General features: G+C 38.0%; 1 protein-coding gene across 2 annotated transcripts in view; it reads left to right on the forward strand.

Moving 5' to 3' along the window:
* The window catches only part of NCAPG2 (non-SMC condensin II complex subunit G2), a 44,713-nt gene extending 38,134 nt beyond the window's left edge, over positions 1-6,579 (forward strand). For both annotated transcript variants that reach the window (XM_038175156.2, XM_072033830.1), the window contains exon 28: positions 3,800-6,579. In XM_038175156.2, coding sequence (XP_038031084.1) covers positions 3,800-3,857 — 58 coding nt within the window. In that variant the 3' untranslated portion in view covers positions 3,858-6,579. The remainder of the gene's footprint in view (positions 1-3,799) is intronic.
* Positions 6,580-16,257: the final 9,678 nt, after the last annotated feature.

The following is a 16,257-nucleotide window of genomic DNA, read 5'->3' on the forward strand; positions in this document are numbered from 1 at the left end:
TATTGAGGGGACCACATAGGCTCTATTTCTTTCTATTCAAATCCTTAGAATTTGCACTTGAGTTCTTTCAAGAAGCCCAACAGCTACACTACCTTGTTCTGGCAGTGGTAGAACTTTTAAAGGGCTGTGCAGTAAATATACATTTAGATGTGATTCAGAAGTGCAGGAAGTACAGCAGTAGCTTTTTTGCTAACAAAACACTTGCTCATTTAAATCTGCTATTATATCAGAGCCTAAGGGGTGTTATGTAGTTCTTTAAATGATATATATAATCTTAAGAAGTAGACCAGAAAGTTTTGTGATATGATCTACCTCAGTTATATGCAATCAAAACAAACAAATTTAATAAAAAAAAAAGGAAGTAAAAATAAATAAATAAATAAAATTCAACCCATTATTCCCTATTCTGTTTGACCTAAGTAACCAGAAAACAGAAATATTGCTATCCAGATTTTAAGAGTGACTTCTGCAGAGGACATTGTGTTTGTGTAACATAAAATTGATAAAAACAAAAATAAATAAGTAGATAAATAATCACTGCATAGTTAGATTTCTAAACCTTCATCAAAGTGACTCTGCTTCCTGGGTGGCTTGTTTTAATTAGTTACTGGGCTGTGAACAAAGCTCTTTTGGTTGGGACTTAGCTTAGAAACAAAATCAAGCAAAAATAAACTATTTTTTTCATTGAGTCATTTAGTGCTGGGTTGCCAAGTGTTCTACCAGAATATTTTTAAAAATGATAATTATGATCTGGAAAAGAAAGGTGAACAGCAGAGTATCATGATTCGGTTATGCAATTCTTTTAATCAAGACAGTGGCTGAGAATTTAAAGCAAATCTTAACATGATTAAATAAATAGGCGCATTAAAATGAATAATTGCTACCACTTGAGTGCACTACTGACTATAAATTCCAGTAAGAACACAGATAATTGCTTTGTGGATCTATATGAACATCTCTGCCCAGTGAACAGGGACAAATCATCCTACAAGCTGGGACAGATGAAGAGCATAAGATGCTACACAGTGCTTTAATTCTGTGATATATGAATGACTCCCTTTGTATCATACAAAAACAAGAGATAGCTGTAGATAAAATTAAAAGGTTAGGAATATGAGCATGATGGTGAGAAGTATTTGTAACCCAAATTAGAATTACAGTATGCTAACAAAACTCTGCAGAGCTGTGTGATTGTTTCTGATCTTGGGAGGATTATAGAATTCAAGAACTCCCACAAATATGTTGTGAGGTTAGTGGGTTTTTTCCTCCCTTCTCGCCCCAATTCATGTAGGAAAAGGTTAAGAGGAAGTTCTTTAATGATTAGATTTTCCTTGATTAATTATTAGTGTATTTGTGTTAAATTTGATTACTTATTAGTGCCTTTCTCAGATAGGTGTTCTGCTGGGACAGGCTGGGCTGCTACTGTCTGAAGACACTTATTTTTAGTGCTCTAGTACTAGCGTGCTAATGTATAGCTAAAAGGTGATTATATACAGTCTGAAATGTGCACTGTTGTTTGTAAATGATTTTATCATTGTCTTTTTCCACTCTACTTAGCAAGCCCCTAAACGTTAATTATGGTATGCTGCAAGTTGGATGTCAGATAATTGCTTTGACCATAATCTTGAAAGGCAAAATGTTGCACTGATGCATGCTAAAACATATTACTGTGTTTTTAATTCATACTTTAAGGTATTATTGCTGCTTACTTCTGAATACATTACCTCACAGCAACTCTGATGGATTATTTCTTTTTAATACCCAGGTATGCCACGAAACAGTGATATTCTTTAATTTCCCAAGAGACTTGGCATTCTGTGCCAGCATCTTAAATTTAACGTAGCAGTCATCTATTACATATTAGCAACGAAATAAATAAGTAAAACTCCCATCCGGTGGAGTACTTAAAATGCTGCCATTAAACAAGGAGTTGTTATACTAATTTAGAAGCAAAATTTTTCATTGTAATTTAGACTTTCCTCTTCAAGCTGAGCTAGCAGTTTAAAAAGGCCCTGTGGGTCTAAAGTTGCTGCTCATCGCACTTTAAAATTCTGGACAGCATATTGTATATTGAGAGAATTTCCTCAAGAGTAATGCCACAGACATTAATTTAGTTTATAAAATGCAAGTATTTATTTCTAGAAAAAAAAAAAAGCTACTAAAGCTTCCAGTGCAGTGATTTGGAGGCTAGAGAAGTATTCCATGCTCTGTGAAACAAACGTGCTATAAAATAACACCTTTTAACACCTTGATATTCTGTATTTAATTAGCATCTTAGTAGGTAGTCACTAGAATTTAAACTGAGCTACTGGATGTGCTGAAAGATATTTCTTAATATTATCATTTAAGTAGCTTCCAAAACTCTTTATTGCGCTCTCATTGCATCTATAAATACTGATTCTTGCATTGTTTTGGGACATAACTTTGTGTATGGCTTGTCTGCCTCCTATCAGCACGTTTACTATAGTGGTACCTAGTAAAATTAACTTAAATTTGTTTGGGGAGGCTTACGGTTATGTTGAATCATAGCTTATTGTCTGCAGCTTGACCAGTGTGGTGTTGATAAATGGATCAACTTTACAGAAGTATTATTCTGTTAGCCTTAGATTGTAATAAAATAAAAATTATACAAAGTAACATTGTATATATGACCACTGTGGTCATATACAATTATTAATTATGACAATAATTAACTAATTATTAAAATGAGATACAAAATTAGGACACTAGGTTATTTTGTCTGTAGAGATCCATTATGTCTTGAAGACTGTTAGCATTATAGAGGAAGAGTATGTGACACAACTGTGGCAGTCTGAATTCAGGAAGACCTGGCAACAAATACACTGTTAAGAAAATACGGCTTCTTGTTGTATTTATAGTCTTGGTGTCTCCTTGATGAATGCCCTAACTCAGCATGATTAATGTCTGACTAACCTTGCTTATTCCAGGCCATCGGTATAGGACTGTAATTAAAAAAAAAAAAAAAAAAAAAAGAGAGAGAGAGAGAAATACAGGTGGCAGAATCTTTTACAAAAATAACATGAAGAATAAACTTTATAGTGCTTTACGATGAAATAATAAAATAATATTTTGGCAGAAGACCACAGTCTTTTGAGGATGTCTTAGAGCAGTATTAGGAGAAGTTGTGTGAGAATGCACCTGCAAAGGCTCGGTGAGTGACAATTTTTGGGAGTGCAAGAAAATAAAAAGGGCCTTCCAAATGGAAATTTCAAAGCTGACCTTTGAGACCATTTAGGGAGTAATGTGAAACAAAAGAGTAAGAAAGTGACTAAGATGGATCTAGAAGCAGCTGAAACATGTAGTTAATAAGGATAAGACAGAAAGCTCAGGCTTGGAAAAAAATTACTGAGTTGAGAAGAAAAATTATGAAGACCGAAGAATGAGGGTGAAAGAAAAAAAGTAGAAGACTGAAAAACAGCTTATTATAAACTAGCAGTAAAGGATTTGACCATGTTTTAAAAGATGTAAAATGTTGTGAAAATGCCGTGAAGAAAATGAGTTGTGCTTTTAAATACACATGAAATACAGATGATTAAATATTTGAAAATGTGCTTGAATTTACGTAGTAAATTGAACTGATTTTCTCCAGATTTCAGGAGAGCTAGAAATGGTCAGTAGAAAAATGGGTAAGTTGAAGAAAAACAACTATTTCAAAACTGTAAAGGCAGATATGGAATAACTTGTCAAAGAAATCTCTTAGATTTCTCTTACACTCAAATAGCTGAGGATTGATCTTAGTATGAGCATGTCTAATCCTGTTTTGCATTCTTTTATGCAGTTTCAGAATCCTTTATGAATCATCTCTGAAAATTTTGGATGAACTTTTGAATCCTTGACCACATGGAAGCTTTTGTCATGAAAATTAAAGGAAGGAAGATGAACTGTGTTAAAAAGCATAATATTATCTTGTAAATTTATTAAGAGTTCTATTTTCTGTTACTCTGTACATTTAAAGCAGGCAAAATGTACAAAAGTGTGTATAGAAATCATGTAGTAAAGATTCTCAAAGACTCATAAGGAGGTTGTTTTGTATCAAACTGTCATATATGGGGGGAAGTAAAAAAAAAAAGTATTTTTGTTTTTATAAAACAAATAATAATTGTATATTCTCATTCCTTGAGGTAGCACATAGCCTCAGACATGGAGAAAATTATAAAGCCTATTCCTAAATGTTACAGAAGTCATTTTGAGACACATGAAGGACAAAATAGCAATTGGGTATTGCCAACATGTATTCACTAGGAGTGAATTCTTCCTGACCAACCTCATTTCATTTCCTGCTGTGAACAAAGGGAGAGCAGAGGATGTCACCTTTTCTGTTCTTCGCAGGACTTTTCACCAAGGCTTACGTAGTATTTTTGTAACCAAATTGGAGGGAGATGGGCTGTATGGATGATCTACAAGAAGGGTGGAAAACTGGTTGGACAATCAGACTTGAAGAATAAGGGTGCTACAGTGTCATACTGATGATTAGTGGCATTCTTTAGGGCAGATGCTGTTGCCAGTGCTATTTAACATCTTAATTAAATGCCTGGGCAATGGAATGAAATGCTGCCTCAGTCGGTTGGCAGATGACACCCGTGTGGGGGCAGTGGTTGATATTTTTGAGGGGAAGGGTTGTCTGATTCAGTGGAATCCTGACAAGCTGGACATAAGGATCAACAAATCTCAACGTTCAACTTGGACATGCACAAAGTCCTTCACCTGTAGTGGACTAATTCTATATATCAGCATCAGCAAGTGCAGAAGAGCAACATTACTGTTTTCCTCTACATGAGGAGGATTAAGAAAAGACTGCTTAGAGGTATGCATCAAGAAAACATGAGGCAGCAGACACACTGCAGCAAGAAAAGTACTTCTTGGACATATGAAAGAAAAAAGGATGAAAGCGAACAGAAACTGAAAGTGGAACAGGTTTACCAGAAAGACTGTGGAAGATCCTTCCTTGGAGATGAGGAGAACTTGACTGACAAGGCCTTGACGAGCATGACAGAATTTTGAAATTACCCTGTCTGATCTGGAGGTTGGACTATATTATCTTCTGAGCTTCCTTCCAGTTTAATTGCTGTACATTTGGCTATTTTTATAAATTAATACTGCAGGTAGCATAGACATGTAGGCCAGTTACCTAACTTTTTAATGTGAACAGATGCTCTCCTAAAACTAGTCATAAAATGCTGATTGCAGAATGTTATTTTGCCTTAACTGAGGCATCTATAAATTACATGTCTAAGTTCATAATACTGTTTGCTTTTTTACCTATTTTAGAAGTGGATCTAGTAGGTGTCCCCAGGAAAATGAGTCAACCAAAGACCATAAAGGTAGTATACAAGGACTAGCTTAAACTTGGATATCTAACGCTTAATTATCTTCAAAATGGGGCAGGATGCTTTGCATTTAGTATCTATATAAATGGCTCATTGAGATCTCCAATGTTACAGAGTGGCACTGACACAGAAATTAGCAAATTTAGCTAAATTAAGACAGGCTCTTTATTCTTGATTAGGATCTGTGCATAGTGCTGTACCCCCATCTATCAGGCATCTTTCTGTGGTAGGAGTTGGTAACCTTTTTAGTGCATAAAATTTCACTCCTAGACAGAAGCTTATTTAGCTGAAATGTTGATATTTAAAAATAATCAAATCCTGAATAAACAACTGTCAGGCTTTACAACAGGCACGTCAGTATGGATATGTGAATTCCAGAAGATTTACTTTATCCATGATGGTAGCCTGAGCCAAAAAGTCTAATGCTGCCCCAGCAGGTAGCTGTAGATCTGCCAACTGTTTATCTATCAACATCTTTCTAAAAACTGTGTTCTTTGGCCTTCAGTCTTCTACATCTGTTAACAGGCAGGTGTTCCGGTAATGACCTTTTAAATCTTCTGATTATACAAATTAGTTAATGAATATGTAAATCACTTTCGTTTTTTTCTGCTTCTCAATCTTTCATTGTTTTCTCATATTAAATTAGAAGAGAATTTAAGTTACTGCCTTTTTTCCCTTGGTCTATAGCGCTGCTTTTTCAGTTTCCATTTTTTATGGAGTACCTGTTACAGACCCAATATCCCAGAGCCTGAAAGAAATAAAGGTAACTACCAACATCAGAAATAGACTGATTTCTTCTGAAGAACTTAAGAGGTGACATTGTAAGGGAAGGTAAGAAAACTTAGAGATGAACTTTTGTCCGTATTCTATCATGGCTGATACTCAAGTGGTTCTCAAGGGTGTTGAAATTGTTCTGTGGTGGCAGTGGAGCTGGTGTAGAGATCTCAGCCCGAGATCCAGTCCAGCTGTATTATAACTCCTCTGATAGATGAAAAGCCACGGGCTTTCTGCAACACAATCAATGATGTTCTTTGAATTCTGTGAGCCAAAGTCTGTCAAGTGCTTTCTCCTTGGGTCTTTCTGGTAAATCTCGCAACAATATAAGAAGGTTTTACTTGGTGTTCTCATTGCAAACTAAGTCTTGCCAAAATGTTGAATCCTTGTATTTATCTTTTATATATATATATATATATATATATAAATAAATAAATAGTATATTTCTTAAGCTGAATTACCTTTTTGAAGCCTGTAAATCAGATTTGTTTTATCTTACTGATTAAAAGTGCCTTTGAAGTGCTGTTGGGGGAGAAGGATTGGTCTTTGCTTCTTGTTATGGAACAACTGATAATCAGAGTAGATTTGGTTTGCTGTGCTCTCCAACCTGTATGTCAGAGAAGTTCCCACAGTTTTGGAACAGACCCACTGAGATCTGTTCCAAGTTGAACTTAACTAATAAAACTGTTTGAAATATGAACAAGATAAAACCTTTCTAAGACAACCTTTTAGCAATTTGCACTGGTAATCACTGTTAATGTATATGTATAACTGCCTGAAGAATAAATTTTCTAGTCAAAGTTGTACCTGTAAATGGCATGTCTGGAGCTCTCCTCTTCATGCACGTATATCCGGTTTAAATATTACTGAAGAAACCAATAGCTTTAGACTAATTGTGTCTGTTTTAAGCTCAATCTCTTTTTGTAAAGGGTCTGGGCCCTTTTTTGATGACAAGGTTCTTTTGCTGTTTTCTGACTGGGAAGCAAAGTCCAGCAGTCTTACATCTATGACAGCTTCAAATCGTGAGCTAAAGAAATGCCAGGAGAAGTCCTCTCGCTTCTTCCTTAGCTAAGAAATGTCTGCAAGTTCGGATCCAACTACACAAACTTTGTGGCTTGCCAAGGAAAAGGAAAAAATTCTGCCTTGGCCTCTTGATGTTTACTCAGCTGTACATCACTGTGCATTCAAACTCACGTATGCTGCTGCTACCAAGTGCTACATGATTTTAATTATGTTCTAATTGTAGCTTCAATTTACTTAGAAATCAGTGGGATTTTTTTTTTACTAAGTCATGCTGTTCGGCATAGATTTGTCCCTAGTCCTCCAGTGCCAGTGTGTCGTTTGTCTACTTGCACATCAAGGTCCTAGAAAAGCTGCACCAATTACACATCCATTAGCACTGAGGAAGCTCTAATGGTGGAAATTCACCTTCTGCTCTGTTAGTCAGCATTTTTTCAAAGCAGTGTCACAGTGGTAGTTCTGGCACGTTCTTACTGCTTATGACTGTAGGAAGTAGAAGCTGTTACCAACTTTTTTCTCCACTATGATTTACCAGAGGACCACCGTAGTCTGTTTGTTTGTTTGTTTATTTATTTATTTATTTTTTAGTACTTTTCCCCTCTTCTGTTCAATCACTTTCTCACCCGCCTTACTATTCCTGGAATAATCCTTGTTCTGGTTTTAATAATTTTTACATGCTGCAGTAACAGATGCTTTGCTGTAAAGCCTAACGTTTTAAGTATGTATATCTTTGCTGGAAAGGTACATGAATTCTATATGGCCGTATGCCTACATCCAAGAACACACAGGACAGAGCCAGCCCAGCCTCCTTTTGTGCTCTTTGCATATGTACTGCCATGTGCTTCTTTATCTTTTGGGGCACTTATTAAACACCCAACTGTTTGTGCTGTTCATGTGAATGAAGAATATTAATTTGGCATTTTTTTTCCCTTTGTTTCTTAATATAAAAATCCGTACTTACTAATTGCCTAAATTGGTACCTGAGTACCAGCTGACTATCAAGAAATGTCAGCTTCATGCGCTGACCTTTTGGCAATCTTGCTGTGCTTATTAAAAAAAGGCACGTATTAGCAACTTCATTTTCTCAGAATAGCAGCTGAAGTAAAAATGCAGCATCTGTAAGAAGGTACAAATCCAATTAGACCAATCTAAGAGTACTTAAAAAAAAAAAAAAAAAAAAAAAAAAAAAAAAAAAAGAAAAGAAAAAAGTGACTCTGGTTCCTGCACCAGGCTATCTAAGGCCAGCATGCCCCAAGTCACCCACTGACTGCTCCACGAAGGGAAAAGCTCCTTTTGCTGTGGGGGCTCTTTTTGCTCCCTGCATGACAAAAGCAGTGCCCTTTCTTACACTGTTCTCTGGGATTGCACGCTCCTAGTACACAGTATATAGAAAATGATTTTGCTTGTGGTATTTCTTCACACCAAAAGAAGTTCCAAGGGTTGTCGTTTATTTAGTAAGTGACCATCTTTAGTAACAAAACTAGTTCCCTTTCTCTCTTCTTCTGTCCCTGGGTTCCTTTTGATGGACTGCTGCTCTTGACCTGCAGGACGGCTGTTTTTGTGGGGCTGTAAAATTCTTCTTTTACAGTGAAAGCTGTTTCCATCAGCTGCTTTTAGTCAGTCACCAGGCCTAGCAGTTGAATTAGCCCATGTACAAGAGCTATAAGGGGAACGTTCAGTTTGATGACCACACATTTCGGTCCATCCACACTGGATCCTTGTAACAACATCCAAATTTAAGGACAGTAGCAAGAACATCTGAGACTTATGCTGCATGGCATACTAGAGGTATATGACCCAATAATCTCATTTTTAAACAAAAAAGCAACAACAAAAAAAGTGGGGGTATTAACTTTTGGTGCTTATAGGGCTTTGTTTGTTTGTTTACTTGTTCAGATGTCTGCTCTTGTCAGAATTTAGAAAGTTTAGGTTATGTGAAGACTGAAAAGGAAGAAATGTAGAACAAGTCAGTTCTCAAGGAAATCAAGACCTGTTTGATGCAAGGAACTGAGAGAGCTCACGGAGGGATCTGATTACAGCCCTCCCAGTTCCCTGATTTGATCTGTGCGGGCATAGACAGCAATATTTGGCTCCGGAGCCATCCATCACAAGTCAGCCTGCCTCGGGGGAATTCTTATCTTCCTGGTGAAGATCACAGCCTTCAACTGCCCTGAGCAGCATGCTGAGAGCCGGGAACCCAGCTTGCAGTTTTTAATTTACCAGTGTATCACGATCCATTGATTGAATGCTTGAAAGTGAACTCTTTTCAACGGGATCAAATATTAGAAAGCGCTGCTCTATCTGATGGGGTTCTCCTATGCAATTAGCACAGTGGAACAGGCGTCATGCTTTTGGCTCCTGAAATATGTTAAATTTGTGGAACTATATATATTATGGAAACAATTTTATTTATTTTTAACAGTGTTGAAGGGGAAGAGAAGAATTCTTTCTTCACAAACCTACAGCAAAGACCATCTTCTTCCCTTTACCTCTTACACTTCCTGCGGCAGTTCCAGTTTAGGATATCTCTTTTACTTCTAATTTTATTCACCTCTTAAGGAAAATAGCAGTTACAAGTTAATTTTTGTCTTAGTATCCTTTCAAGCCATGTTTAACTCTTGCTAGTGGCATATTGTACCTCTGCCACCTTTTCACTGTGATATTCCATTCTTCATCAGTAGTATAGGGGATTTTATGACAGAATACTAAAATATCTGTCAGAAAACTCAAAGCAGGGACCTTTTTCATCTGCCTCGTGAATCAGTTGGAGAAATTCCCCTGCTGCAAGGTGGCATTCCCCTTTCTGCTCCAGGCTTCTTTCCAGCACAGTGGGCCCAGGCCAGGTCAGGACTCGAGGTGGTTCTTAGTGCTGTGCCCAGGGCCCTTTGAGGGAGAAATTCCCCCCCAAAAAAAGCCAATATCCTACCTCTGAGCCTTCCCTGCCCCTCTGCGTGGCTGCCAGTGCTCAGCCCCAGCTCTGGGCCCCTGTTTTTCAATAAGCGAGGAGCTGCCAACCCCTCCATAAATTTCTCACTGAATGTTAGGATGGCACAAGAAAACACAAAGTTTAAATATTATGATTTTTGCAATAGTGGCCTGCTTTTTCAAAGTTTGTTGTGACTCCTTGGCTTTACTGAGAGCAATGGATCAACGTTTATTAACATTGCATTAGAAAATAAATCTGTATGATTCAACCTGCCCAGTCATACGCAGTGGAAGCTCCATTATACAGAGCAGGAAAGTTCATGAGAAATGCTCAGCCTAGGAGGAAGATTCCCTTGAGAAGTCAAGTAAGTGTTTTTGTTTGGTCTGTGATGCTCCACCAGAACACTCTGAACCATAACAGAGAGCAAAGGGAAGGCTTTTTAGAGCAGTGATTCAGAACAGGAAAAGAGCATCCTGTCTCTTCTATTATTCAACTTATAATAGTTGCACCAAAACCTATGAATATTCTTAACGTAATCTTGTGCTTACAAAGACACGATGTAATTTCAGTGGAGTTCAAACAATGTTCCTTTACCCAGCTGCCATTACCATGAACTTTCCCTACTTTTTTTTTCAGGTCACAGCAAATCCTCAGTAGCCTTCCTTTAAAAGAAACACCTCATAAGCAATGGTCTTGTGCTTTGAGACACCAGAATGCCCTGAGCAAGAACTTCTAACATTTTTACACTAGAAATTATGCACTTTATTCATTTATTTATTTATGCTACTCAAAATAACCCATCTTAGCAAGAATTAAGCTATAAAACCAAAGTGAAAATGAGCTGAGTTCAGTCCTTGCTCCATTCTAAGTTGCTATCAAACACACTCAATTCTAGATTTGCTCCCAGAAATTTTCTCAGTAATACTCTGTGTTTATAGCTGTACAACTGCTATAGTAAATATTTTGGTCTTTAGCAGAGGAATATTTTACAGATAGGACAGAGAGATGAGCTTAGCCCAATGAGTCTTCAGCAATGAGCAGCCCAAGAGGGAGATGCTGAAGAAAGAAGTGGAGAGGAGCACAAGTGGCTTTGTTTGCTGTCCCTTGCTTCCTCACCATCACAGCACAGGGCTGGAAAATGCAAGCACCACGCTGGGTGCTTTGTGAAACCAGATCCTGCTATGCAGTACCTGACAGCACAGCGTGGAGCTCTCCTAGAAATGAAAAATCAGGCACTCAACAGTCAGGAGACACCAAAATGAAGATGTGCCTGGCTTTAACCTCACTTTTGAGTGAGATTATGTTGGAAGTCATTGTATTTTTAGTTACAATAAGACAAGCTACTTATTCTACACGAACTTCCCTTCTCAGATCTCACTCTGTCTCTGCTCTGTGGATGATTCAAACCCCTCGCTGTTGACAACAGGGTAAAGGTGCTTTTTCTCCCCTCATTGTTCAACACACAGCTCTACACCTAACCTGCTGCATGCCATCCGTACCAGCACTGAGGACAAAGCTGTCAACTTCCACGGTGACATTACTCTGGCACTTTGCACCGCAGCCCCAGATTTTCACAATGATTCATTTGCTTTGCCAGCTCCCCGTAGGTTCCCTTGTTGCCATTTTACAAATGTATAGTGAGACTAAGTTAATTTTTTTCTGTGAATTTTGGGAACTCAGTATGAGATGCCACATTGTATAGCACTTCCTACCTCAAAGCACAGCTCTCACCTGCCTTCAGCAGCAGCTGAGCACTAAGCACCCTCTGAATCAGGGCCCAGACAGACAACGTGAGGTGCACGCAACCACAGATGCCCAGGGGGAGCACAGCAATTCCTTGGGGCACCAGGCCCCTGTGCTAATGATTCAGCCACGATTTTCTCCTCATGCTCTTACTTTCCCCCGAAATATATGTCTCTAATTTCAACTGATGTGGCAAAGACAGCCATCCTGTTTAGTGAGCCACCCAAATTCCCCAAAGCTGGAAGCTGGAGGAGTGCCATGGCTAAAAAATATAGGAATTAGTAGCTGAACAGGAGAGAACTTCATAGCTGTGTGGTTGTCCAAGATGTCCTGTTCCTTCATACTCCACTGATCTTCTTCCTCCTGCTAAGGGAGGTCATTAACTGAGGGAGGGTATGAGATGCACTCAAGGGGGAAGCACAGGTAGACTCCAACGATGCTGTCAGCCAAAAGAAGCCTACAGGACATAGGTCCCGCATTTATCACGTAAGTCATCTTGTCCTGCAACACAGGAATTAAGAGGTCTGAAAACAATACTGTAAGAACAAGCCCTATGGATTGCAGCACAGATACTGAACAAAGCGACATTACACAGTCTTTATCTCTCCAGTTGTCAGGACCCTTTGGTTAATTTCCAAGTAATTCTTATTTTTCTTGCAGCTGTTGACATCTTACAATAGGCTGCTATTTTCCTTCAGCCAAAATAACCAATTCTTGTTATTCAGCTGATTTTTCAGCAACTGGAAACTTGTTTTTGCCCTTCAGAAATAGGATGCGTCTCTGTAAGAGTTATACATATTTGGATTAATATTGCCTAACACCGTCAGGTCATACATGCGCGTATGTTCATTCATAACTTAAATCTTAAAAAAAATCTAGCAGTTACTAGAAAATGAGAGGCAGTCACATTTTCTCAAATTTGGAGGCTATTTCTGAATACATATATCCTACACAACAACTATTTTTAGGTTGTGACTTCAACAGTCATAACTGAATGTCTTTCCTTTCTTTCTTAATTTACATTTTGATAATACACCCATCTTAATTTACCTGGTGATTGATGAATCAGGAAAGCAAAACTTTACATAATCTTAACTATGCTAACAAAATCTCAGATCGTTTCAAGATGAAAGTTCCTTATCCTTCCATCACTGCCCTGCTTTGAGAAGCATCTCAGTCCCATAGGCTTCTTTTATGATTTTTTTTTTATAAAGTTTTTTGGTTATTATTATTATTTTATTTTGTTATTATTATTTTTTATAAAGTTTTCTCCTGTTCAGCTACCCACTCATGTATTTTTAGCCACAGTACTCCTCCAGCTTCCACCTTGGTAGAGCTACAGGTCTATTCTTTCAGGATGACGAAGTGCATTAGTCTCATTCATCTTTTAATTTAGCACCTGAGGAATAGATTTCTCAGGGTATTAGTTATAGGTTGTAAAATCCATTCACCAAATTTCATACTTTACAGATCACAGTGCAGATGGGTAAAAACAGATTTTTTTTTTTTAACTGTTTCTGACCTCCCTCCCATGGAGCATCTCAGAGCTCCTAATGCATTTAAAAATGTGGCTCCCTCTTGACATTTGAAATCTGTTCGGAGCAATGGCAACCAAATGTAATCCTGGATCACACACCTAGGGGTTTCAACCTGTTCTTCAAGGAACAAGAATCCATTCACAGAGAAACATCTGAAGTCTAATCATTTAATCTGGATATACCATCTTGATATGCTCAGATGGTAATTTTTTCAGATGTGCTAAGTGCTCTACACACCCATGCAAATCATTAGGAATTCAGGTGGGTTTAACTTGGAAATTTGTCTCCACTGACTTCTGGACAGGCCAGCCATGGCGTTTAGCCTCTGTATTGATTTGAGCTGATGGTGGGCATTAGCAAGAGCCAAAGCTTTTCTGATTTAAGGAGTTTTGGCTCTAGTGCATGTCTGTGACCTGTGCTGGTGCTCACCGAGGCCGTCCCTCCCCCAGTGAAGCACAAGATCCTTTCACAGCCTGACACTGGATGCACAGATTTCAGAGTCTGGATTCATGTTTTTGTAGCCCCACCTTGAGACACCGGAGGGCTGCTCTGCACCGGGTTGGAATATCCATACACTGCTGCTTGCAGGTGCTTCGTTCTACCTTTTCCTTCATTCCCACCACATGGATATCAGGCGCTGCCACAGCACCCCATTTGATGTAGATACTGCCAGAAGTGCTATTTGAACAAGTCAGCTAGAATTGTAAATGTACATCAAATAAATTTGGGTTCAGTCCAGACCTACCTTTACAGAATCTGCTCTCTGCTGCCTCCCTAGCAAACAACATTTTGGATTTTTTTCACACAGACCCAAAGTACCACGCACACTGAAGTGGCTGGGCTGGTACCAAGAGTTCCTACAGTTTTAGAAACCAACTCAAAATGCACTAACCTAAGCAAGCACTCACAGAAATGTTTAGGGCTTCAGTTAATGTAAGTCACATTTATAGTTTTCAGTTAATGTAAGTCACATCTCCTGCTATTCTCACAGGTAATTTCAATTTTCTCTCTAGCTGCATTTCCTCTCTCGGGCCCTGAAGACTCCATTTTAGGCTCCTTTCCAGCTGCTCTTTCCAGCAGCACATAAAAACCATTATCATTCTGTTACAGCACAGGGAATAAAAGACCAGCTCACAGCTTCCCAGTCATAACTAAAATCAACCTACTTTTTTTTTTCTTCCTTTTCCAAAAAAACTCTGTCAGTCATCCAGTTGCACAGTTCTTGAAGATTTTTCCTTCTGGCTCCGTATTGAACTCCTGTTTCTCAGTGATGCAGAAATACCTCGAGTAAAAATTCTAACGTGCTCCAGAGTAAAGCCATTTTCTAATACTGTTTTAGAAGCAAGGAAAGCTTTAAAATAGCTGAAATCAACAGTACATTAAAACATTGTTCCTAGATACAACTGAATTGCTGTGATATTCATAAAATGAATCCCACCACAATCTTCTGTCAATGGAGACTATTTTATCTAACTACATACAATATGCTGAAAGAGCATTCATTTAGTATTATTCATTGGGTGATACCACTGCAATTTTTTCTTTACTATCTTTAAAAAAGTTTTCCATTCTGCCCAAACATGAGGGAAAATGTGGTTTGGGTTTGTAATTATATAACAAATACTTGGTCACCCTGTCCCAGACTGCTCAGAGGTATCCCGGGGCCAAATGACCTGCAATAAGGCACAGAGTAAGTATAAAAACCACTGTGTACCCATCTGATGGCAATATCTGACATCTTCTACACCCTGCAAATACTGGATTCAGTGAGAATTCATTTAAAAATCTCTCAGACTTTGCTAGTTTTATAGATATGAAATCAATCTAACACTGATGATCAGTGATCTCTGTATTGGATGCTAAGATCCTTTCAAGTACTTTTAGTAATACCATGAAATATTCAATACCTGAGAAACAGAGACCACAATCACTGCTGATGTGACCTGAGGCAGGATTTGCAGGATAAAGTTCTTCATTCTTAACTGTTTTAAAATATTCAAAATAAATGCTACATATTAAATATTAGCCTGCTTGAATCCAGTATTTTTAAAATGTGTATGTGGAACAAATAAGTGAGATGTTTTCTCTTAAGGAAAGGGTTGAACACACACAGCTAGATAAACATGCACAGACTTTTTCGACATCCCTGAATAAAAAAGCTACTTGTAAGCACATGGTGCAACATTACTGGTAATTTTCTGGATACTTTCAGTTCCAAGAGCTATTACAGCCCCCACAATACAGTTGCAATAAAATGAAAACACTATATATATATTTTTAATCTTGTCTGTTTCAACTTTCCATCAATAACATTGAATAATTAAAATGTCAATTGTAAGGATTTGAACGTGTGACCAGTACCTCAGTCACTGTTCAAACACTGTCTTTGTCAGATTGTCCTGAACAGGGTCCAGAGCTCGTCAGCCTCCTAAAGCAGTTTATGGTTGCTCACACCCTTAATATGCCAAGTGGCAATTGTACCATTTCTCTTGTATTCCTCATGGTCCTCCAAGTTGTGGCTCCATTGATGGTTTTTCTATTCTCATTTTTCACAGGCCTCTGAAAGAAGTTCTTAAGTCACAACAAGATGCAGGAGGATTACTGCAGCTCAACCAGCTCTCTGAGCCCTGAAACCAGTACAGAAGGTATCAAAGAATACATGTGCAGTGCCAAGCCTCTAAAGAGCTCCGTTTGGGTCCATACAGAAAATCTGCAATGAAATCTGTGCACAGACACCATTAAGACTCTTGTATGACAAAGGGTTAAATAACTGTCTTTATAGAAGACGTTATTCAGCTAAATCATCTCACTGCACTTATTTCTGACTTTAATAGTATTTAACATTTTTCATGTAAAGTCTGAGAATATTTTACCTACATCCTCAAGAAGCATTAAATGTACATAGTAA

This window comes from Anas platyrhynchos, chromosome 2 (genome assembly GCF_047663525.1).
Source record: "Anas platyrhynchos isolate ZD024472 breed Pekin duck chromosome 2, IASCAAS_PekinDuck_T2T, whole genome shotgun sequence".
In the NCBI taxonomy this organism is placed as follows: domain Eukaryota; kingdom Metazoa; phylum Chordata; class Aves; order Anseriformes; family Anatidae; genus Anas; species Anas platyrhynchos.